Source organism: Oryctolagus cuniculus, chromosome 12, assembly GCF_964237555.1.
Source record: "Oryctolagus cuniculus chromosome 12, mOryCun1.1, whole genome shotgun sequence".
Lineage (NCBI taxonomy): Eukaryota > Metazoa > Chordata > Mammalia > Lagomorpha > Leporidae > Oryctolagus > Oryctolagus cuniculus.
The window spans coordinates 21,080,996-21,106,151 of NC_091443.1; the positions used below are offsets into that span (position 1 = coordinate 21,080,996).

Here is a 25,156-nt window from a genome sequence, read left to right on the forward strand (position 1 = left end):
CATGGATTTTTTTTTTTTTTTTTTTGGACAGGCAGAGTGGACAGTGAGAAAGGTCTTCCTTTTGCCATTGGTTCACCCTCCAATGGCCGCCACAGCTGGCATGCTGCGGCCAGCGCACCGCGCTGATCTGAAGGCAGCAGCCAGGTGCTTCTCCTGGTTTCCCATGGGGTTGCAGGGCCCAAGCACTTGGGCCATCCTCCACTGCACTCCCGGGCCACAGCAGAGAGCTGGCCTGGAAGAAGGGCAACCGGGACAGAATCCGGCACCCTGACCGGGACTAGAACCTGTGTGCTGGCGCCACTAGGTGGAGGATTAGCCTAGTGAGCCGCGGCGCCAGCCCAAGATGCATGGATTTTTACAGGCAGTGACTTTGGAACTGTTTCCGGGTCTCCCATGTGGGTGCAGGGGCTCAAGCACTTGGGCCATCTTCTGCTTTCCCGGCCATAAGCAGGGAGCTGGATCCGACGTAGAGCCGCCGGGACAGGACAGGCACCCATATCGGATGCTGGCATCACAGGTGGTGGCTTTACTTGCTGTGCCACAGTGCGGGCCCCATATACACACTTGAACTATCCATCATACTGCACCCAATGCCCGACTGCCACTGTGGTCCCCTTGGGTGTGTAACATGCTGTGCTGTTTGTTGTGTTCTGTCTCTGTGTGTGTTTTGGGAACTGTTTAGGATGACCCAGCCCCAGCAGTGGCTCCCCTGTTCAGCCCCATTGTACCTTACGACATGTACACACCTAGTCCGGCCAATCCAGAGGCTGCCTTTAACCCACATCCCGGAGACGCCAAAGAGACAGCTGAGGACTTCTCATCTGTGGATCTCAGCTTCCTACCAGATGAACTTACCCAAGAAAACAAAGGCCAGGCTGTGCTTAGAAACAAGCTTGAGATGGAAGACAGTTGTGAAAATGACGGTCTACGGAGCAGGCTGCCGTCACCCAGCGAGCAGGACGCTGGGCTGGACTCAGAGAACAGCCGTTTGCTGAATGCCCACGCGCAGCTTCCGGCTGGGGGTGCTGGCTCGGTCCAGCCCCCTCCTGAGAAACCCAGCTCCGACCCCTTGCCTCTGGCGTCCATAACTCCCATGACGCCGATGACCCCTGTTTCAGAATGTTCTGGAATTGTGCCGCAACTCCAGTAAGTTGTGTTTTGTGACTTTCGTTTTAAACTGAGGGAAGTTTCTGGGTACACATCTTATATTTCTGGACATGGTGTCAGCTAATTCCAGGATAGGAGTGTAGAGGGGAGAATTTCTGATTTCATGATTTTTGAGCAGTTCTTACTGAATTGGTATTTTAGACAGTTTGGTTATTTATAAAACAAAGCACTAATTGCTCCCCTAAGAGGGGGTTTAGGCTTCATAGGTATGTTCTTGGAGGATTCTATATGTTATGCTAAAGCATTGAACTGGCTGAGAATTGTGGTTAGGGGTGGATAAACACAAAAAATAGATGGAAAATTGAATTTGAGTTGAAAATTGATTTGGAACTGTGGTTTCTGTTTTCAGGCATAGTTTTAAGAGATTTTTTTTTTTTTTTTTTTTTTTGACAGGCAGAGTAAGACAGAGACAGAGACAGAGACAGAGAGAAAGGTCTTCCTTTACCGTTGGTTCACCCCTCCCCCCCAAGTGGCTGCTATGGGCAGCGCGCTGCGCCGATCAGAAGCAGGAGCCAGGTGCTTCCTCCTGATCTCCCATGTGGGTGCAGGGCCCAAGCACTTGGGCCATCCTCCACTGCACTCCCTGGCCACAACAGAGAGCTGGACTGGAAGAGGGGCAACCGGGACAGAATCTGGCGCCCCAACAGGGACTAAAATACGGGGTGCCGGTGCTGCAGGCGGAGGATTAGCCTAGTGAGCCGCAGCGCCGGCCAAAAGAGATTTAAAAGTTAACTTTAGTCACTCGATCATGTCATGTTAGGATAAACCATTTCAGTATTTCATGCTGGGATCTTACGTCTTCCGGGGGAGCAAGTCACTGTGTATTTCACAGTGAGAACAACACTCCCCCCTAGCAGTTGCTAAGGGCTAACCTATGAAGTGGGAAGGTAGTATGTTGTTCTGTCTTTAAATCTGACATAATTTTCTAAGCTGACTTGTTCTGTCAGGAACATAGTTTCCACTGTAAACCTGGCCTGTAAACTGGATCTGAAGAAAATAGCTCTGCATGCAAAAAATGCAGAATATAACCCAAAGGTAAGGCTTTTCAACATTTCTTTGAATAATTAGCTTCTCTTTAGATTTACTTGCCTTCATATGATCATGATATTGACTCATTCTTTTTTGGTTTTGCTTTTTTAAATATTAGCAAAATGCTTTTGACAACTCAAAAGCTTAGTTATGTTCATTGGAAGTTATAAAAATGATTTGATTCTCTGTGCTGAATAGAGCAGTTGTTACTGAGTAGTTTCTGGAAATTAAGATCTTTTCCCTGTGATTCCAAAAATTTTTCAGTGTGACCCTAAGCAGTCTGACTGTTGAGTTCCTAGCTTTCTTAAAATGCCATCCTATTTTTGGAAATAACTTTTGCTAAATGTTTTCCCACCTTGCTGATACTTGTATGTTTTTCCATTTGCAATTTCTCTTATTTAAGAAAGCTAATTTTTTATAAGTATGAAGTTCAAGCTTCTACTTTATTAATATAAGATTCAGGGATTTTTTTTCTCCCTCTGAAGCTTCAACAAAATCCATTCTTTCTGTGTCCTGCCAAGGCCAAGTAAGGTCTGTGGACCTGGGGGAATTGGATGTGTTAATCCAATCAACACCTGATGATTTGCCAGGCTCTGTCCTTAAGAGTTCAAAGATGAGTAAGACATCGCCCCTACTGGGAAAAAGTTCATGGGCTTAGGGGTGGAGGACTTACGGGATGAGTTGAAAAGGGCAACGTTGATCGGAACCCAAAGACTTCGCAAGCATCCAGCTTTTATGAATTAAGTGTTTTAACCACAGTGGTAGTGTGGTTGCTGATGTGTGAATTTAAATATCACCCAAGTTCGAGGGAGCTTTCCTTTTTCTTTTTCCTATGCTGGGCTGTGAGGGGGCTAAGATTCCCTCAGCCGCAGCAATGCCTGGTCACATCACAGGGATAGTGCAGAAGGTTCCTGGAGAGAAGGACTAACAGACAAGTTAACATTTTACACAAAGTTTCCGAATGCATCATAGGCACCTTTGAAGAACTTTATGAAGACCCTTTGAACTGAGCGATTATTTTAGCAATATGTTACTCTTACCATCCTCAGACCTATCATTTGCGGGGGTAGGGGACATGTATAGGATATGTCCAGATTTGCACTTGACACCTGAAGGAATTCTGGCCTGGTGCTTAAGCTATCTTTTTTTTTTTTTTTTAAGATTTATTTTATTTATTTGAAAGAGTTACAGAGAGAGGTAGAGATAGAGAGGTCTTCCATCTGCTGCACTCCTCAGATGGCCACAATGGCCGGAGCTGCACCAATCCGAAGCCAGGCCCACGCGGGTGCGGGGGCCCAAGGACTTGGGCCATCTTCTACTACTTTCCCAGGCCACAGCAGAGAGCTGGATCAGAAGAGGAGCAGCCAGAACTAGAATCGGCGCCCATATGGAACGCTGGCGCTTCAGGCCAGGGCTTTAACCCGCTGTGCCACAGCGCCAGCCCCTAAGTTATCTTTTCTTTTTTTTTTTTTAAGATTTTTATTTATTTATTTGAGAGATAGAGTTACAGACAGTGAGAGGGAGAGAAAGAAAGGTCTTCCATAGAGTTACAGACAGTGAGAGGGAGAGAAAGAAAGGTCTTCCATCCACTGGTTCACTCCCCAAATGGCTTCAACAACCGGATCTGCACCAATCCGAAGCCAGGAGCCAGGTGCCTCCTCCAGGTCTCCCATGTGGGTGCAGGGGCCCAAGGACTTGGGCCATCTTCTACTGCCTTCCCAGGCCACAGCAGAGAGCTGGATTGGAAGAGGAGCAGATGGTACTAGAACCAGCGCCCATATGGGATGCCAGCACCGCAGGCAGAGGATTAGCCTACTGCACCACAGCGCTGGCCCCTTAAGCTATCTTTTTTTTTTTTTTTTTTTTTTTTGACAGGCAGAGTGGAAAGTGAGAGAGACAGACAGAGAGAAAGGTCTTCCTTTGCCCTTGGTTCACCCTCCAATGGCCGCCGCGGCTGGCGCACTGCAGCCAGCGCACCGCGCTGATCTGATGGCAGGAACCAGGTGCTTCTCCTGGTCTGCCATGCGGATGCAGGGCCCAAGCACTTGGGCCATCCTCCACTGCACTCCCTGGCCACAGCAGAGAGCTGGCCTGGAAGAGGGGCAACCGGGACTAGAACCTGGTGTGCTGGCGCCGCTAGGTGGAGGATTAGCCTAGTGAGCCCCCTTAAGCTATCTTAAGAATGTTTAAGGGGCGGGCATTGTGGTGCAGTGGGGTAAGCTGCCACCTGCGACACCAGCATTCTGTATTGGTTCATGGTGTCAGGTCCTGGCTGCTCCACTCCCAGTCCAGCTCCCTGCTAATGCTCCTGTTGAGGCATCAGAAGATGGCCCATATACCTGTGCCCCTGCCAACCATGTGGGAGACGGGGTGGAGTTCCTGGCTCCTTCCTTTGTCCTGGCCCAGCCCCAACCGTTGCAGCCATTTGGGGAGTAAACCAGCAGGTGGGAGATCTCTTTCTGTCTGTCCTTCTCTGTCAGTCTACTTTTTCAAATACATAATAATTCTCCAAAAAATTTTTAAGAAATTTATTTGAAACACAAAGGGGCAGGGGAGAGAGAGAGACAGCAATCTTCCATCAGCTGATTCACTCCCTAAGTGTCCACAACAGCCAGGATTAGACCGGGCTGAAGTCAGGGACCTGGAACCCCATCCAGGTCTTCCACATGGGTGGCAGGGACCCAAACACTTGACCCATCATTTGCTGCCTCCCATGGTGTACATTAGTGGGAAGCTGGATTCGGAAACTGGGCTGGGACTTGAACCTAGGTACTCTAACTTGCAGGGCGCCCAAGCAGTGGCTTCACCACTGTGCCAAATGCCTGCCCCAAGAATTTAACAAAATGAATACCAGGTGAGACTGTAACCTTTTAGTAAATACCTGGAACACGTTCATGGGACTTGATCAACTCTGTCGAGCCAGCTCAGGGTTCTACTATCTGCTAATTCTTCAACTCTGAGCGTGCCTGTCTGGCTTCGACGTGAGCTGTGATCTTGTGTGGAGCAGCCCCAACCCTGTCATCGGCCATGGTACCCCACACCCCCAGACTTAGTCCCAGTAGGGGAAGAGTGTGGGAGCAGGAGGAGGAGCAGGCCGTGAGTGGAACATCTGTGTGTACACCTGTCATGTCACACCCTGAGCCTATCAGTGTCCCCTGGAGGCCTTGCCCATTCAGTCTTTGAGAACTACCCTGGCAGGGGCCAGTGTCATGGCACAATGGCTTAGCCAGCCCATATCAGAGTGCCGGTTTGAATCCCAGCTGTTCCACTTGTGATCCAGATCCCTGCTAACTTACCTGGGAAGGCAGCAGCAGATGGTCCAAGTCCTTGGGACTACACTCACATGGGAGACCTGACTAGAGCTTCTTGCTCCTTGCTTCAGCCTGGCCCAGGCCTAGTAGTTGTGGCCATTTGGGAAGTGAACCAGCAGATGGTAAATCTCTGTGTTTGTCTCCCTCCCTTCCCTCCTTCTCTCTCTCACTCTGACTTTAAAATAAATCTTAAATTATTATGGCAAGCAGAACTTGCCAACTTTTTGTCCTTTTCCCCTACCATTTATATATATATATATATATATATATATATATATATATATATATTTCCCCCTGTGGTTTAGTTGCTTTTTTGTATAGAGTCTGGGCAAGACAGGAACACTTCTTTCTCTTATTTTTCATTCAAAGACTTATTAAATATCTATTTTATTTGAAAAGCAGATTTAAAGAGAGATCTTCCATCTGCTGGTTTACTCCCCAAAAAGCCCCAACAGCCAGGGCTGGGTCAGGTGGAAGCCAGAAGCCTAGTACTCCATCTGGTCTCCCATGTGGGTGCAAGGTCCCAACCACTTGGGCCATCTTCTGTTGTTTTCCCAGGCGCATTAGCAGGGAACTGGATTGGAAGCGGAGGAGATGGAACTCAAACTGGCATTTGTATGGGATGCAGGAATGGCTTAACCTACTATGCCACCACATTGGCCCCCCAAATTGCTTTTTCAAAAACTGTTATTTCATTTGAAATGGAGAGAGAGCTCCCATCTGTTGATTTGCTCCCCAAATGTGCACAAAGGTCAAGGCTGGGCCAGGTGGAGGCAGGAGCCTGGAACTCAATCCAGAAATCCCTGGTGCATGGCAGGGACACAAGTAAGCACATGAGCCATCACCGGCTGCCTCCTGGTGCACATTAGCAGGAAGCTGGATTTGGGAGTGGAGCCAGGACTCAAACCTAGGCACTCCAATCAGGGACATTCCAAGTGACATCTTAACTGCTGCACCAGATACCTAAATGTATCTCTTAATTCCATTTTCCCAAGAAAATTTTTAAGTACTCTTGCATAACAGACTCCCGATTTTTAGCTATTACATTACTATTTTTTTAAAAAAAGATTTATTTATTTTGAAATTTGTAGTTACAGAGAGTGGAGGAGGAGGGGGAGGAAGAGAGAGAGCTTGCATCTGCTGGTTCACTCCCCAAATGGCCACAACAGCCAGAGCTGTGCCAGGCTGGAGCCAGGAGCTTCATCTGGGTCTCTCACATGAGTGCAGGGGCCCTGAGCACTTGGGCCATCTTCTGCAGCTTTCCCAGGCACATGAGCAGGGAGCTGGATCAGAAGCGGAGCAGCCAGGTCTTGAACCTGCGCCTGTATAGGATACCGGCTTAGGCAGAGGCTTCACCCACTATATCACACACTGGTCCCTACATTACTATTCTTAGCCTGGTCTTTTTTTCCCAATCATTTTTAAAAACAATTTTTTCTTTCTTTAAAAGGCAGAATGTTTCCATCTACTGGTTCACTCCCCAAGTGACTGCAACAGCTAGCACTGGACCAGGCTGAAGCTGGGAATCAGGACCACCATCCGGGTCTGCCGCATGGGTGGCAGGGACCCAGGCACTGGAGCCAGCGCCTGCTGCTTTCCCAGGTGCAGAGAAGCCAGGACTCAAACCAGCGCTCTGCCATGGAATCTGGGCATCTCAAGCAGTGGCTTAACCTGCTTGGTGCATCCCAGTGCCATCCCCCGTAATGACTTCTGTCACGTTCAGTGGCGGAGACGGGACTCAGCTGTGGGCTAGTTTTCCCATCCGATCACAGTTTCTTAGAGATCCGTTTAATTTGCAGCACAGTTTCTCCACTGGGTGGGTGTTGACTCCCGGCAGAGGCTAATTTTGCTCTTGGCTTCCGTGCACAGAGGTTTGCTGCTGTCATCATGAGGATCCGAGAGCCCCGGACGACGGCCCTCATATTTAGCTCTGGCAAAATGGTCTGCACGGGAGCCAAAAGGTACGAGGGGGCCCTCCTGGGCACGCTCAGTCCTCACGAGGTTGAGTTACACCCCCACATCTCACAGTCCCCATGCCCCCAGAGAACCCAGGACGCTTATCTGGGCTACTGTGATTTGTTTGCAAGGGGCATTTCTCCAAAAGCTGTGGAGAAAGACAGCAGGCAGTAAGCCTGGGGAGGAAGTTGCTGTGGGGTTTCCTCCCTCCAGATAAACGGGCAGGACTTTCTAAAGAAGGGAAAGTGGACATTTCTTGGCTCTTAGCCTGAGCACTAGTTCAGGTGGCGTCCCTTCAAATGCTGGCTCTTCGTGCACTCATGCAAAGCACACCTGTGCCTGCAGCGAGTGTGTCCTGTCGCCATCAAGCTAGTGAGAGAGCTGCTCCTCCCTGTGTCACAAAGATGGGTAGCATGTTGTCCTCCCTAAAGACTGTGCCAGTGTCTCCTCTCTCCTTTTTCTTTTAAAGATTTATTTATTTGAATGAGTGACAGGAGAAATAGGTCTTCCATCTGCTGGTTTATTCCCCGAGTGGCCACAACAGCCAAGGCTTAGCCAGGCTGAAGCCAGGAGCTTCCTCTGGGTCTCCCACATGCGAGGCAGGGGCCCAAGCACTTGGGCCACCTTCAACTGCTTTCCCAGGCCTTTAGCAGGGAGCTGGGTTGGAAGTGGAGCAGCCAGGACTCCAATTGGCACCCATATGGGACAGCGGTTTAACCTGCTATGTCACATCACTCGTCCCTTCTTTGTAATGTCTTAAGTGTCTATTTTCTGCTAGGAGTGCCAGGTGTCAATATTCTTTTCCATGTTTAATAAGTTGATTGGCAAAAAAAGTTGCTTTATTTCATTTTCTAGTGAGATTAAGTGTTCATAATAGTACAAATTGCTAGTAATGTTTTTTGCCCAGTATTCTATGGAGATACTTGATGTGTTAATAACTTTTATAATTGAGTATTCTTACCACTTTATATACTGTAAAGATTTTTGCTTATTACTGTTTATGCTGTTCTGTGTTTTTCTAAAAACACAATTTAAATTTTTTATGTGTAGTCTATCTAGTTTTTTCTTTATGGCTTCTTTGTCTTCATGCTTAGGAAGGCATTCCTCATGCATAATATTATACATATACTTCATGTATTTTTTCTGGTATTTTCGGGTGTCACTTTGTAAAGGGGAGAGGATAGTTGGCATTTTGACTCATCTAGACCTTTCTCTAGATGATGATAGAAGTGTTCTAGGTCTTTTCCACCCATGTGTAGCCACTGATCAACTGAGGGACTGAATCTATAATTCAGTTGGACAAAGCAGGTCTCAATTTTTATTTCAATGTAAGATCATTTCTTTATGATCAGTTGGTACTCAGTACATTAATGGAAAAATCCATTTCTACCCCATTTCCCCCACCTGTTTGTACTTATCAAGCATTTTACCTGTGTCTGAGCAAACGTCTGTACTTTCCCTTCCAGGAATCTGTGGATCCCTAGTCCCAGAAATCTTGATGTTTAGTGATTACTGGGCAGTTTTGCAAGAAATCTGCAAGATGTTCATTTCAGCATTATTTAAATCAGGAAGTTACTTTTAAAAGAGTTATTTATTAGGCAGAGAAAGAGAGAGGTCTTCTGTCCGCTGGTTCACTCCCCAAGTGATCACAATGGCCAGAGCTGGGCTGATCCAAAACCAAGAGCCTGGAGCTTCTTCTCTGTCTCTCACGTGGGTGCAGGGGCCCAAGCAGTTGGGCCATCTTCCACTGCTTTCCCAGGCCATAGCAGGGAGCTGGATCGGAAGTGGAGCAGCCGGGACTCGAAACGGTGCCATGTGCAATGCCGGCACTGCAGGTAGAGGCTCAATCTATGCCACAAGTGCTGCCCCAAATTAAATATTTACCACTAGGATTTTTATTGTAAACCACAAAGTAAAATCGCATTAGTCTTGTGCACACTTGTTGAATTGGAAGGGTGGTCACATTGCCTTAAGTTGTAGTGTGGAAAACAACTGGATCGCAGGCTTGCTGTCCGACTTATGTGTAAAATATGCTCATATTCCTCATGTGTGAATCTTTCCCTGTTTGAATTTATTTGGTTCCTAAAAGCTGATCATGAATCCCTAGAATAGTGAGTGCAGAAAATAAGATACCTATTGTCCAAATCTATATGTTTTTTTTTGAGTTTGCATTAGTGAGTTGTGAAAATGTGGCTAGTGAAAGAGATCTTGGGGCCAGCGCCATGGCTCACTTGGTTAATCCTCCACCTGCGGCGCCAGCATCCCATATGGGCGCCAGGTTCTAGTCCCAGTTGCTCCTCTTCCAGTCCAGCTCTCTGCTGTGGCCCGGGAGGGCAGTGGAGGATGGCCCAAGTCCTTGGGTCCCTTCACCTGCATGGGAGACCAGGAGGAAGCACCTGGCTCCTGGCTTCAGATTGGCGCTGCACTGGCCATGGTGGCCATTTGAGGGGTGAACCGACTGAAGGAAGACCTTTCTCTCTGTCTCTGTCTCTCACTGTCTAACTCTGTCAAATTAAAAATAAATAAAATAAAATAAAAAAAGAGATCTTACTATTATCTCCAAAAATGTATCCAAACCCATCCTCCTTAGTTGTAATAACAAGAGTGAAGAGTAACTGTGTTTGCATAGGAAGAATGTGAAAGGTCAAGTTTAAGTGGTTATCACCACTGATGGTGAGATAGGGCTTCTAATGTTTGCACAATGAACATGAACATGTATGTAGACTTTGAATTGTTGTTTCGGTGTGATAATCAGATCTGATGTTCCAAGAAACTACAGGACTACACATACTCCCAGAATTTGTACTTATTACCTTTGTGGGATGTATAATGTGTCAGTTAGGCAGAATGTAGTTATTAAAAATGGAAAGAGTTGGGGCCAGTGCTGTGGTGTAGCAGGTAAAGCTGCCGCCTGCAGTGCCAGCATCCCAGATGGGCACCGGTTCAAGTCCCGGCTGCTTCACTTCCAATCCAACCCTCTGCTATGGCCTGGAAAAACATAATGGAGGATGGCACAAGTGCTTGGGTCCCTGCACCCACTTGGGAGACTCAGAGGAAGCTCCTGGCTTCGGATCAGCGCAGCTCTGGCCACTGCAGCCATCTGGGGAGTGAACCAGCAGATGGAAGCTCGCGCTCTTTCTCTCTCTCTCTCTCTTTTAAAGAATCACTTTATTTATTTGAAAGAGTTACAGAGAGAGAGAGGTCTTCCATCCCACTGGTTCACTCCCCAAATGACTGCAACAGCCAGAGCTGAGCTGATCCGAAGCCAGTAGCTTCCTCCAGGTTTCCATGCGGGTGCAGGGCCCCAAGCACTTGGGCCATCCTCTACTGCTTTCCCAGGCCAAAGCAGAGAGCTGGATCGGAAGAGGAGCAGCAGGGACTTGAACCAGTGCCCATATGGGATGCCAGCGCTGCAGGCTGGGGCTTTAACCCACTGCACCACAGCGCTAGCCCCTCTCTCTTTTTCTCTCTCTCTGCCTCTGCCTCTGCCTGACTCTGACTTTCAAATAAGTAAATCTTAAAAAAAAAAAAAAAGGAAACAGTTGGTTTCATGAGCTCACTTGGAGACATGGCCTTACTAGGACATTTCAGGAGTTAGAAGTGGGTAAGAAGAACCAACATTACGTGAAGCAAAGTAATGAAGTAATTAATACACATAAGAAGGGCCAGTGTTGGCCAAGGATCCACATTAAGAGAACCAAACACTTCCTTTGATTCAGGCCAGCAAATTCAAACTGGCCTTGCTTGCTTTCGAGTGGTGGGTGGTTGTTGTTGTTTAAGATTCAATCACTCATTTATTCATTCAAAATGTGGAGAGAGACGGCTTCCATCTGCTGGTTCACTCTAAATAGTGGCAACAGCCAGGGCTGGGCCAGGCCAGAGCCAGGAGCCTGGAGCTCCATCCAGGTCTCATGTGGGTAGAAGGAGCCCAAGCATGTGGGTCATGTTCTGCTTCCCCAGGAGCGTTAGCAGGGAGCTGGCTTGGAAGTGGGGTTTCTTTTTTCTTGGGGTGGGAGTGGGGAGAAGCATTTTGTCCCATAGAGACCTCAGTCCTCGCAGTACGTCTGTACTCACTGAGCACGTATCTCTCTCCCTGATGGTGTTTTGGGGATGTGTTTGTCTTATTTTTGTTGTCTTCCCGTCAGTGTAGCATGTACTTTGAGACCAGATAGCTGGTTCATGAACTTCAGTATCACAGGTATCTGGAGGACTAGTTAAATACCTCCCCAGGGTGTCTACACGCCTGGGACCGACCTGGCCTCTCTATCAAGCTCCCAGTCGCCCGCTGCTGGCCTTAGGCTCCTCTTTGAGAACGAGTAGAATAGTGAATTCTATTGAACGATACTTTAGCACTGAAATAGCACTTGAAAGACAAAAGTACCTCCTGTGTGGAAAGTGACCAACAGAGACAAGTGCATTTCGCGCGCTTCATAGGAGCTCGGGCAGGGCAGTCTGGTGGGCAGAGCCCCTTCCTCACTTAAGGACAAGCGGGTGAAGCTGCAGAGGAGGGGGAAGATCAGTGAGAAGTGTGTGAGTGCAGCAGACGCCCGTGTGCAGGGCCCAGTGACCGAGACGCCTCCCCCGTGTCTGCCCCTCCCCAGCGAAGAGCAGTCTCGACTCGCAGCGAGGAAGTACGCCCGCGTGGTGCAGAAGCTCGGGTACCCCGCCAGATTCCTCGACTTCAAAATTCAGAACATGGTCGGGAGCTGTGATGTGCGATTTCCCATCAGGCTGGAGGGCTTGGTGCTAACCCATCAGCAGTTCAGTAGGTATGGCGGCTACGGAGCTGAACTTGGAGTTCAGGGCGTTAAATGACACCACGGGCTGCCTGCAGACTGGGTCTTTCAGAGGGGGTGTGGCTGTTAGCAGGTTGGGGAGCACGGAAGGTGCACGTGGGTTGGGATGCTGTGCCCTTGTCCTCACGGGTGACCCTGTGTGCACAATCTTTCAAGATAACAGTTTTGAACCTGAAATCGCGTCGTAACTACCTGGACGGCACGGGAAACGCACACATTCCTGGCTAGGTTTCCTCATCAGAGATTTTGCTTAAATTGCAGCCCCCAAAAGCTCACAGGTGTTGCCAATGCTGCTGGCAGTGCAGAAACAAAGGGGTATGAGATGGGTTAGGCAAGTGGGAAAGGGTTGTGGGGAAGACTTAAGAACAAACAAAACAAAAACGCATACTCTCTGAAAGCAAGCCTATGTCGTTTTGTGCTGCTGTGTTTGATTGGGGGTATGTCTTGTTGGGTAGCTGTAGCCCCCACCCTAGGGGAGAATCGCTCGCCTGCCTGGATTCTTCAAACACAACTTCCCGTCTCTACAGCCAGGGCTCCCCCCTTGTCCTCAGCGGCTTTGTTCTGTCTCCGTCCAGCCCAGGCCATCAGGGAGCCATGAGGGAGGGTGCCTCCTCCTCCCCTGGGATGAACACCTACCTGGGATGAAGGCACTTGGCCAGGTAGAAGCACAGTGCTCTCAGTTGCCTTTTTTTTTTTTTAAGGGATGCTGGCGTCCCAGGCCGGGTTTAATCGGCTGCACCACGATGCTGGCTTCTCTCAAATTCTCTTGTCAAGCTTGAGCTCAAGCCCTTTCCTGCCAGACTTTTACCTTCTCTCTCCCGTCGAGCAGTCATTCTGTTAGCGCCAGTGGATGGGGTCATACAGCTGTGCTTTCCCTAACATCTGGGTGCTTTCCTTTTACATCGATCTGAACAGAAGCCAAATTGTTTTCTCTTAAAAATGTTAATTTTTATCTCTCATGATATGCATCGGGCAATGTTTGTCTTAGTGTTTTTTTTTTCTTAGGTAGGATTTTAAGATTTTATTTGAGATGTACAGTTACAGAAGGAGAGCAGAGGGCCGGCGCCGCGGCTCACTAGGCTAATCCTCCGCCTTGCGGCGCCGGCACACCGGGTTCTAGTCCCGGTCGGGGCGCCGGATTCTGTCCCGGTTGCCCCTCTTCCAGGCCAGCCCTCTGCTGTGGCCAGGGAGTGCAGTGGAGGATGGCCCAAGTCCTTGGGCCCTGCACCCCATGGGAGACCAGGAGAAGTACCTGGCTCCTGCCATCGGATCAGCGTGGTGCGCCGGCCGCAGCGCGCCGGCCGCGGCGGCCATTGGAGGGTGAACCAACGGCAAAGGAAGACCTTTCTCTCTGTCTCTCTCTCTCACTGTCCACTCTGCCTGTCAAAAAAATAAAAAAATAAAATAAAAAAAAATAAAAAAAAAATAATAAAAAAAAAAAAAAAAAAAAAGAAGGAGAGCAGAGAGGTTTTCCATCCGCTGGTTCACTCCCCAAATGGCTGCAACAGCTGGAGCTGAGCTGATCCGAAGTCAGGAGCCAGGAGCTTCTTCCGGGTCTCCCATGCAGATGCAGGGGCCCAAGGACTTGGCCCATCTTCTACTGCTTTCCCAGGCCATAGCAGAGAGCTGGATTGGAAGAGGAGCAGCTGGGACTCGAACCGGCACCCATATGGGATGCTGATGCTGCAGGCAGAGGATTAACCTGCGTCACAGCGCCGGCCCGGTTATATTTCTTTTTCCAGTTATATTTTCCTTCCCTCATCTGCATCCATTCTTTGTCAATATGTGCCTATTGAACGCCCAGGATATGCCCCATCTTTCGGAACTCTGAGCTCACTGGGAAGTTCTCCCCCACGGAAGGAGTATTGCCACTGGAGGTATCGCCTTCTTAGGCTTGAGGTAACTCGTAGATTTAGAGTGAACCCTGCATCCTTAAGAGTCTGTCTATAGTTCATTACCTCATCTGCCAGAAGCTCGAGTCGTGGGCCTCTAGCCTTTTCCTGATCCTGCCTTTTTTTTTTTTAAGATTCATTTATTTATTTGAAAGGCAGAGTTAGAGAGGGGGAGAGACAGATCTTCCATCTCCTGTAACTCCCCAGACGGCCAAAGCACCGGCCCCAAGGCCTCTCTCTGGTTGCCTTCTCTGCAGAGAACCATGGCACATGTCAGTTATAACTGTCAGGTCACGTGTGCCTTCTGTGAAAACCTCAGACTCGCCTAATGCCAGAGATTTTGCAAATGTGTATGTCAATATCTAAAAATACACATTAATAATAACAAGTGTTTATCCTGTGTTACTCAGCTCCTTCTCTATCCATCTTTCTATGCCATAGTCACCTTTATGGTTTTCTGTGAACATTTTCCCCCTTTCCCTTTCATTTTTAATTAAAAAATAGCCTCATAATAAACATTAGTTGAGTGAATAAAATCTAGGTCACTACCGTGTAGCAGATGCTAAGGTGATAATGGCAGTTGATAAGGTCAAGCCCCTTGCCCACAGAGAACTTGCTAAAATAAAGGGATCAATTATAGTCATGAGGTATAACTATGACATTAAGGCTTCTCATGGTGCTATAGGACCAAGCAAGATATTTAATGTAACCAGGTGAAGGTCAAGGAAGGCTTCCTGGAGGAAGTAACACCTACAGTGAGGTTGAAAGAATTAAGTAGAAGTTGGGCTGGCCAAAACATTGACAAATGTTTAATATTCTCAACCCATGAAATATTCTCCATCCCTGAGTAAAACTACTCTTTCCTCTACCTTAACTGCGATTTAGAATGAAGCAGAGAATAAATAAAACCTCTAATTGGGGAGCTCATTATGCTGGTAACTTTAAAACTCTTTCTGGAAACCAGGTGGGATTCACCATTGATACACTGGGGTCTTTTGTTTTCTGTATTCTCAGTCCTCAGAGTCAGCTGGAAGGTCAAGTGAAAATCCTCTGTGTCCCCGCCTTCATTTTCATGGCCTGGATTTTGTAGTTGGGGGCAAGGGGGAGCGGTTCTCAGGGCTCCAGCTCAGATCTCGGTCTCCCCAGTGTCAGAAAGCCATTAGCAGGTGGAATCCTTGATGGGCTTTTGGCAATAGGGCACAGTGACGTTCCAGTGGGACAGGCCTGCCCACGGGTGACCTTCGCGCCCACCCTCCTGCGATGGTGATGCCCTTTCAGGTGCTAACAAGCGGTTTCACATCTGCTGTTGGTGGGGGTCTTGGCTAGTTCAGAACTGAGTGGAGCTTTGCCAGGTAGTCTGGATTTGCCCACTAAGTGCAAAGATCCGTGTGTACCACGTGTTCATTCCCTCCTATTTCTTTTTCTTGTATCATTGTTCCATTAGCTATTGTTCTGATAATTTTGTTCTATCAGCTCTGCTGCTTCCCTCCTGCCTGGCCGTTAGTAGGCTCCTCTGGTCTTTGCAGTTTCTGGCCTCTTCTCTGGACTCTGCCAAGAGGTAGTTCTTAAGTCCCATCATCCTTTGCTCCATGGAGAAATGGCTTCCACTCAGTAGCAAACATCAGTGGGTTACTATTTACAGGGACAAATCCTGAATTTGAAAAACATGGGATTTAGTTTCCTTTCTTTGCATAGCACCTATCCAAAGACAAAGAGCAGTGATCAAAATTGTTTTAGGTTTATCTGCAAAATATATTTAGCAGTTTATAAATGTATTTAAAATATGCTTATTGGTAACTTGGAAAATCAAGAAAAACATTTGTGTACTCTTGTTGGCAGGCTTCTTTTTGAAAGATGAGAACATTCATCTGACAAAATCTTAACACACTAAATCTGATGCCCTAAGTTACCTTCATTTCCAATAACTTAGGATAGTTGAAAGGATATTATAACCCAAAATTAATTCTGAGCTCCACCAGCATAAGAAATTACATAGGACACTCAAGACTCTGCGCTTACCAAGAGAGCCGAGAGGTTTTTGGTAAAATAGCACTGATTTAGAACTGCTTGGAGGTGCCACTTAATATGCTGGGTCTCGAATGTTATGGAAAAATAGATAACTAGTGCTATTTTTAACATTTTCCCTTTGTGTATTAACAGTTACGAACCTGAGCTGTTTCCAGGCCTTATTTACAGAATGGTAAAACCAAGGATTGTGTTGCTTATCTTTGTATCTGGAAAAGTTGTGTTGACAGGTAAGATCTAAGATTATTTTCTGACTTTCATAAAACTCAATAGTTCCATGTGTGCTTTGCTTTTCCTTGTCAATAGCTTTGCTCGGGCAATACCTAAAGCAGTGACTTGTTCGTGTTTCTGTCATTTGAGATGATGTATTCGTCTTTGCATTCTGCCTTTTTATTAGCAGTTATAACACAGCCAGCTTAACCTGCTGTCACAAACTCTTCTTAGAGACTTCCAATGCCTGCACATTGTTCTAAGATGGAAGTCAGGACTATTCTAGGCTTTGTGGACCACAGAGTCCATTGCAACTACTGAACTCTGGGATTGTGATGTGAAAGTAACCAAGGACATTATACAGAGAATCGGGCCCTAAAGTGTGAATTTTATATCAATGTTATTCTTTTGACTTTTATTTCCTGCCCCCAACCACTTAACAATAAAGAAATTGCTAGCTCACAGGCTCATGTAGTGGGTTGACCTTGGCTGGCCCACCTACGTTTCCTGCCCTGTGTTCTAACATGTTAGTGAGTCTAACTTAGCCTCACATGGTCAGATACTTTAAGTGTTCCTTGTCCATCTGCTACTTATAAATGGCATAGACATTTGGGTATTTGTATGTGAATATAATTAGATAATTACTTTTTTTAGTGTAGGTGCTCAGAAATCTTGAAGAATATGACTGTTTCTAAGGTTTTTAGCACAAATGACCAAATCCATTTAAAGGGCTGTACCATACAGTTCTTCTAGATAGTATGTTCCATCCAGTGATGAATTTGAGTATCTTTTACTAAACCCTCAGCATTCAAAACAAGATGGTATAAAAGAAAACTTTAACTGTACAAGTGAAAATTATCTTACTGCTTTAACCCCACTGATAATCAGAAATAGAATATCTATCATTTTCAACATAATGAATAAGTAGCATTTAATCTCTTATGAATAATGTGCACATAATTCTCTGTATCTACTTGGTTTTTATTTTTTCTAAGGATTTGGGTGAGTCCACTGAAATCTTACAGATAATTACTCTTTGCTGTATTAGTGACTTCTAAAAAATTATTTTGATTGTACATATTTATGGAGTTCAGTGTGATAATTCAAACTGTGTACTCAGTGGATGCTGATCGAGTCAGGTTAGTTAGTATTTCCATCTCCTTAACACCTAAAAACATGGATTAACTCTCTACCATTGTACATCTCCATGTGGTACAGTGTGACATTCAAGAAATATACATGATATGTGCCAATCAAATCAAAGCAATCAACGTTTCCCTGTCCCCATCATCACATCTGAGCGCGCACCTCTCCTCCGTCTGCTTAGAAAATCTACAACAAGCTGTTGTGAATACTAGAGCATACTCCTTCCATCTAACCATGTTGCAGTAGCTGTTGTCCAACCTCCTGCTCTCCTTTCTCCCTCCCCACCTTCCCCACCTCCAGTGATCTCTGCTCTACATTCTGGCCTTTTGTGGAGCTTGCTCACGCGAGAGAACATGCACTTGTCTTTCCCTTGACACGACGTCCTCCAGCTCCATCCATTTGGCTGCAAGTGATGAAATGTTCTTTTGTACTGGCTGAATAGTATTCCATTGTGTATAAACATAACCTTTTTATTTTTTTAAGATTTACTTATTTATTTGAGAGGTAGCGTGTGTGTGTGTGAGAGAGAGCGAGCGAGCAAGCGAGCGCTCTTCCATCTACTGGCCACAATGGCCAGAGCTGAGCTGACCCAGAGCCAGGAGCTTCTTCCAGGTCTCCCACATGGGTGCAGGGGCCCAAGCACTTGGGTCATCTTCTACTGCTTTCCCAGGCCATAGCAGAGAGCTGGATGGGAAGAGGAGCAGCTGGGACTCAAACTAGCGCCCACATGGGATGCCGGCGCTGCAGGCGGAAGCTTAGCTCACTACGCCACAGCACTGGCCCCATAACCTTCTCTTTATCACTTTATCCTTTCACTTACTTTTGTTTTTGTTGCCTGTGCTTTTGGAGTCTTATCTGCCAGATCAATCTAGATTGATTCCATATCTTAGCTCTTGTGACTGGCACAGCAATAAATATGAGAGGGCAGGCATCACTTTGATTTGCTGATTTCATTTCTTTTGGAGATATATACCCTGAAGCATGCTAGCTCACTGCACATGGCAGCTCTGTTCTTAGTTTTCCTGGAGCTTCCATACTGTTTTCTGTAATGTCTATGCTAATTTATATTCCTGCCAACGGTGCACAGGAGTTTGTTTCTCTGCATCCTTGTCAACATTTGCTGTTTACCTCTTTTTGATAGTAGCCATTCTAACTAGGGTAAAATGATATCTCATTGAAGTTTTAACATTTTTAGTTTGTTTATTTGAAAGAGAGATCTCTGTTCCATCCTATTTGGCTCATTTCCCAAATAGTCACAACAGCCAGGTCTGGGCCAGGCCAAAGCCAGGAGCCAGGAACTCCTACCTGGTCTCCTCGGGGCCCAAGCCCATGGGCCATCTTCTGCTGCTTTCCCAGGCACATCGGCAGCAGGGAGCTGGATTGGGAGCAGAGCAGCCAGCACTCGAACCAAGACTCGCACAGTAGGTGCCAGAGTCCCAGGTGGCCGATTAACCTGCTATGCCACAACACCAGCCCCTCGCTGTAGTTCTGATTTGCATTGCCTGTCCACTAATGGCGGTGGGCATTTTTTCATAAATTTGTTGACCATTGGAATGTCCCCTTGTGAGTGGTCCAGCCGTATCATTTTCCATTTTTAATTTTTAGTTGAGTTTTGGGGAGTTCTTTATATATGCTGGATTTTAATCCTTTGTCAGATGAATGGTTTGCAAGCATTCTCTCCCATTCCATAGGCTGTGTCTTCACTCCTGATTGTTTCTTTGGCTGTGCAGAAGCTTCTTAGTTTTGATATAATCAGTCTTGCTCAAAGTATAAATTGGCAAACACAGGCTAAGTTCCTCTTAAAGGTTTCCTTAAAGATCCTCAAATCACATTAGTGATTTCACTTACCCCAAACAAACCAAAAAAAAAAAAAAGCTTTCAGGCACATATTTGCTAGAAGTTTTCAAACAACAAAAGGGTATTGTTGACATAAGATAATGAAAGCCATTCAACACACTTACCTAAAATTTGTGTCAATCACTCAGAATAGGCAGGTTTCAATGTCTGCATTCTTGCAAGTTGTGGATCGTCATTCTGTGGACGAGGGGCTGACATGTGCTCACTGAGATCCCAGTTCTTCTCTTGTGAAGTGAAAGTCTGCTGCAATGAGGAGCAAGCATCATCCATGAGTGTTGTTACCTGTGTATGCCACATCGCCTCAAACTACGCCACGAAGCGTTACGTGCAGGGTTACATCACTTGTGCCTCATCCCTAGAGACAAGTGTTCCTACTCCTGAATCTAAGGTTCCTAGACTCCCTTCATCCACAAAGACATTAAAAACCCAAGGACCCAGTTTGGGGTACACCCAGAGAAAGGAATCAACAAAGTCTCCTTTTGGCCTTGCCTCTGCACTGAAGCTGGGGTGCTGGGGTCGGGTGGCTGGCTAAAGTGCTACAGGCTCCCGCTTGGCCTCCAGCAGCGTGGTCAAACGGGACTCTTTGCATAGATACCTTGCAAGCAAGGGACCGACAAAGATGAGTAACTCTTGCCTAGAAGATGGGAGCATATTGAAATGACAAATGCCTTTTGAGTTTGTAGAAAGCCAGGAATCCCAGCTCTTCCCCTGGTAGGAATGCTAGAGCCCTGGTGCACAGGGCACACACACTCATGGCTACTTGAAGCCATTATACTGCTGTAGGGCCTTAGCAATATTTCACTGCCGTGAAGTTCTCTGCAGAGCTCCAGGCACCATGTGCATGGCTGCATGTGAATGTGGCAGTACAGTGTGCCGAGCACAAAGAGGCCCAGCATCTTGCCTTGTCATACTCTCAGCCACCAGAACGCAGGGGCCCTGGGCCAAGCGCAAGCTGTTTTTCCAGCTCCAGGCTTGTTGGCTGTGGCTGGTGTGGCATTTCAGACCTGAGTTTTTTCTCAAGCCATACTAAATGTAATAGTATATCTTCCTCCTGGAATAATACACAGTGAAGAGCAAAATGTCAACTTTCACTCCCAGGATCGTAAGAACAGTTAACGTGTGCGTGGGCACTCAAATGCCAGGCACGGTGCTAAGGATGGACTTCTTAGAAATTACTGTTTGAGAGACAGAGAAACAGAGCCACCACCTGCTGGTTCATTGCCCAGGTGCCCACAGTGGCCCCAGACCAGGACCAAAACCTAGAGCCAGGAACTCGACCCAGGTCTTCCATGTGAATGGCAGGGACCCATGAACGTGAGCCATCACCATTGCCTCCCAGGGAGCACATCAGCAGGGAACTCGAACCAGTACTTGACCCCAGATGATCCAATGTAAGTGCTAGGCCAAATGCCCACCCTTAAGTTAGGACTTTTATATGAGATCCGTGTGACTCCAGGAAGTTGTACTTGATCTCTGTTGCCTCCCCCTGTGACGTGGGGACAATGGAAAGCTCTAGTAACGTCAAACAGCTGTATGTGCTGCCGCACAGTGGCAGTGGGTGTGCTTGGCCCCAGGGCCCACCGTCCTCACTACGCTGCCCTGGCTGCAGCCCAAGAAAGCACTTGTGCAGTGTCTCGTGCACTTTGTTCCTAATTCTCCTTGTCGGCTGATGGCGGCTGAGCAGGCACAGTGGTGACAGAGGGACTCTGGAGCCCAGCGTCCAGTCTGAATCCAGGCCCTACCACTGTGGGCTGTGCAGCCTTGGATGAGTTGACATCCTCCACCTTGGTTTCCATATGTGTCAGGTGCACATGGCCATGGCAACTCCTAAGTTGTTAGAAGAAAACAGTGTCTGGCACGTGGTATAAACATTAGCTGGCTGTTAATCTCCTTGAAAACCCAATTTCCTGGGCTTTTCCTCATCATTAAAAGGCATGGGATTTACAGTGATGCCTTGCCCTGGTGCTAGGAAGGTGGCATCTAAAGAGGCTTGTGTAAGATGCTTCCCACGTACCCATGTCTTCAGCATCGAGGGTGACGAGGCCGGGTCACTGTGGTGCAGGAGACACCTCCTGTCAGCTAGCCATCAGTGGTTCTTGGGGATAAGCAGGTCAGAGAAAGCAGAACCATGGGCAGACGTTAATGAATATCCTTGTCCTGGTTACCAGTAATCTAACAGGTTGGTGTATACAGTAAGGTGAATAGCTTGAGGAGTTTGTATATATAATTTTAATTTGCAAGATTCTGGCAAATGTGGCATCATCTGGGGAAGTAGGATGTGTTGTTCGGACTTGGTGTAGGAAGAGAACTGGAAAGCCCAAGTGGTGCTAGAGGTCAGTACTTGGGCTGGCCGAGGGGCAGGAGGTTAGGGAGAGTTGTTTCTGCCCCCCAAGTGGCAGCCGTCACAGCCAGAAGAAAAGGACGGGTTACGTCCTGCTTTCAAGGCAAGGGCCATCTGATTGGAGCCTGGTGCTGCCACTTGGAGTTTTGGTGACTGTTACCAGGACTATGGCACCAGTTTAGGTTCCTTGGAAGTTTTGATGCCAATATTTAACTGAAGAATTATTTGACAAAATTGACCAAATCTCCTCAATTTTATACAACGTTTTGTTGACGGCCCTGCTGTAAAGGAAGTGATGGATGTCCAGACAGAGGTCGGTGAGGTCTGAGCCTGAATGCATATAGACGTGATTGTTTTATGTGCTTTAGGAAAAATGGTACAAAGTGAAGTCCATGGTTATCCCTGGACACACTGGTCCTCAACGACATGGAACCAGGAGAGGCTTGGATTGGATTTAGAGGTGGATAGAGGACAACCCCCCACCTCCCCACACCGTGGTTGCTGGGGAAATGGAATGCAAACTTTATTTTGGTGCCAACACGGTTGAAATCCTTGCACAGTTTTCTCATAATATTTCCTGGACTTTTTTTTTTTTTTTTTTTTTTTTTTTTTGACAGGCAGAGTGGACAGTGAGAGAGAGACAGACAGAGAGAAAGGTCTTCCTTTTGCCGTTGGTTCACCCTCCAATGGCCGCCGCGGCCGGCGCGCTGCAGCCGGCGCACCGCGCTGATCCGATGGCAGGAGCATGGGTTTCAAATGTGCTTTGTACTCAGATCCCCTTTTGTTTCCACTTTCCAGCAGCTTTTTGAGTTATCCTCGCCTGTTTGCTACATCTGTCCTGTCTTATTGTCCACTAAGAAGGTTGCTCCAGGCAATTGCCTCCCGGAGCGACAAAAGCTGATAAAACCAAAGGCAGGTTCTTCTGTAATAGCCCCTCCCGTACTGCGGCCAGAAACTCTGTTTGGCTCCTACAGACCAGTCTCTCTTTGGGTACCAACATGTTTGGGCTGAGGCACAGAATTTTTCATGCGGGTGTCAGTAACTCGCCTCCTCCCCACCCCCCGCTGCCAGGTGGAGTCCCACAGATAAGAGGCTCCTTGGCAATGTTTTGCACTGACCTAGCAAAAAAAAAAAAAAAATCAAGTTGATGAGGACTTCATGCTTGATTCTTTACATTTTTTTAAACTTGAGGTAGAATTCACATGACAATAATTCAACCACTTCATAAAGTTCCGTGGCATTGTAGCACGTTCCAAGCATTGTGCGCTGTGGATGTCCACCACCTCTGTCTAGTTCTAGAATGTTTCCTGTGCTCCAAAATACAACCCCGTGCCGTTAACCAGCTTCCCTGCAGTCCCCTGCCCCTCGGCCCCTGGCATTCTGTTGCGGTGGACTGACCTATACTGGGTGTTTCCTGTCATCGGCCTTGTGTTCTTCTGCGTCTAAGACGCTTTCCTTGGCATGTCTCTGAGCTGCATCCGTGTAGCGGCGTGCGTCAACCCTGACTTTGATGGCTGAGCGGTATTCTGGTGTCTGGACACACCACACACTTGTGTCCTTTCCCCTTTGGGGCACGGGGGTGGCACTGAGTAGCTTGCAACGGAAGCGCAGGTGGTTTCGGCCTAAGGGAGTGTTTGCCCGGAAGTCGGACATGCCGGGTCATGAGGTCACTCGTTACCTTTGAGAGGACCCACCAAACCACTGAACCCTCTGACACCCCCGCCAGCAACACACCAGGGTTTTGCTTTCTCCATTTGCTTGTTGTCATGTTTGTCTCCTAGGGAAAAAAAAAAAATTCATATGGCTCATCCTGGCTTCCAAATCCCTGTTTCCACCTGCCTCTTGAACCTGGTCGTGGTCCTGTTGGTCCTTTCTTCTCTTGAGCCCTATAATTAAACCAGGGGCTGTTTCTTCTACTGAAGCCTCCCTCCCTCCCAACTTGACAGCGCTCGGGAAAGTCTTTATCGACAGAAGCTGCTTTTCATTCTCTCCAGGCTAACAATGTTCATATTCCTTTCACTCACCTCTTCCTCCTCCTCTTACCCAGGAAGGCATCCGGTAAGTGTCTGGTACAGAACCATCAGGAGGCCCAGCCCGGGGCCCCAGCACAATGAGCTGTGTGCTATGGAGGTGGCAGAAGGTGACAAGCGATGAGTGGGGACTGATGGATGAGATTCCCCAAGGGTGGAGACTTGTCTAAGTCACGCTGTATCCTTCTAAATCCCAGAGCTATTATGCTATACTTAAATCCCTTGAAACCTGCAATTAAGAGTGACAGTGGTACAATTTTTGTCCCTAATGATCCCATCTATCTATACACTGAAATTTTAAACTCTAGAAAAGCTTCTTCCAGTTTGTCTCAATCTGTAGTCACTCTTAGGGCCTCAAGCTGTTAACCAGAGACCAGAGTGAGTCCCAGTGGCTCATAGCTAAGTGCCCCAGGCGCTGACACAGTGTGGCTGAAGGCCACACCCATACCGTGTTGCTCTAGGGCATGAGTTTTTTGGAAATACAACTGCAGTTGCCAAATTCTTTACTAAAAATAAATTTCACTTCTCAGGCACTGTTAAAGAGGTGCAAGCCTATGAAAAATCATTGAATAGGCCAGGTGTTTGGCTTAGCAGTTAAGATGCTGGTTAAGTCTCCCACAGCCAGAGCGGAGCACCGGGGTTTGATCCTAACTCAAGTTTGCTATTAAATACAGACCCCGAGAGGCAGCAGGTGGTGGTTGAAGGGGGAGTCCTGGATTTTGTGAGCACCTGGGGACAGAACCAGCACATGAGAGGTCTCTCTTGCTGTCTGCCCCTCAAGTAAATAATTTTTTAAAAAATTATTTTTAAAATTTAAATAATTTTTTAAAAAGTGACACAATGAGATTTTAGTGTTAACAACATTTTGGTATTGTTTTTATATTAAAGATGATGTACCCTTGGATTTCTTTGTAGGTGCCAAAGAACGTTCTGAAATCTACGAAGCATTTGAAAACATCTATCCTATTCTCAAAGGCTTTAAAAAAGCCTGAGACTGTTTCTCACCATCTTGCATTAAGCTGGTTTGAAAATGGACACGAGCCCCGCAAAGAAACAGCTGGCGGCTTCTACCTGTAACTGTAGGTGCTCCAAGTAGATTTTGACTTAAAGGGTGATTCTCTGAGTAACATGCCTTAAAAAGTGAAAAAAACTTCTCACTTAAAAATGGCTCTTGTGTGCCATTTTAAAAATTGAGCAAGTAAACAATTCAGAATTGGAGAGATGAGGGCCTTGCTAGAAAGGTGTTGTAGTATTGTTAGAATTCAGTGCTCTGCTCTTGTTAAATTTGTAACACATGAACATGTGTCTCCTGAAACACTTCACAATATACAGAAATTTCAGTTCAGAAACGAATGCAGCAGGAGAGCAATGAATGCGTCTGAATTTTGCCTTTTAA

The 25,156-nt window shown here is 47.0% G+C and overlaps 1 protein-coding gene across 1 annotated transcript; it reads left to right on the forward strand.

The window, feature by feature from the left end:
* Positions 1-688: 688 nt before the first annotated feature.
* TBPL2 (TATA-box binding protein like 2) lies at positions 689-24,910 on the forward strand. The gene is made up of 6 exons (XM_008269797.4): positions 689-1,146; positions 2,115-2,202; positions 7,377-7,468; positions 12,065-12,232; positions 16,312-16,406; positions 24,676-24,910. The coding sequence occupies exons 1-6, from the start codon at positions 737-739 to the stop codon at positions 24,750-24,752; spliced, it is 930 nt and encodes a 309-aa protein (XP_008268019.3). The 5' UTR covers positions 689-736; the 3' UTR covers positions 24,753-24,910.
* Positions 24,911-25,156: the final 246 nt, after the last annotated feature.

Excerpts from the sequence above, each read along its gene's own strand:
- TBPL2 (XM_008269797.4), top strand. The coding sequence starts at position 737 with ATGTACACACCTAGTCCGGCCAATCCAGAGGCTGCCTTTAACCCACAT. Across the intron at positions 1,147-2,114 it reads GGAATTGTGCCGCAACTCCA|GAACATAGTTTCCACTGTAA; the intron begins GTAAGTTGTGTT and ends TTGTTCTGTCAG. Across the intron at positions 2,203-7,376 it reads ATGCAGAATATAACCCAAAG|AGGTTTGCTGCTGTCATCAT; the intron begins GTAAGGCTTTTC and ends TTCCGTGCACAG.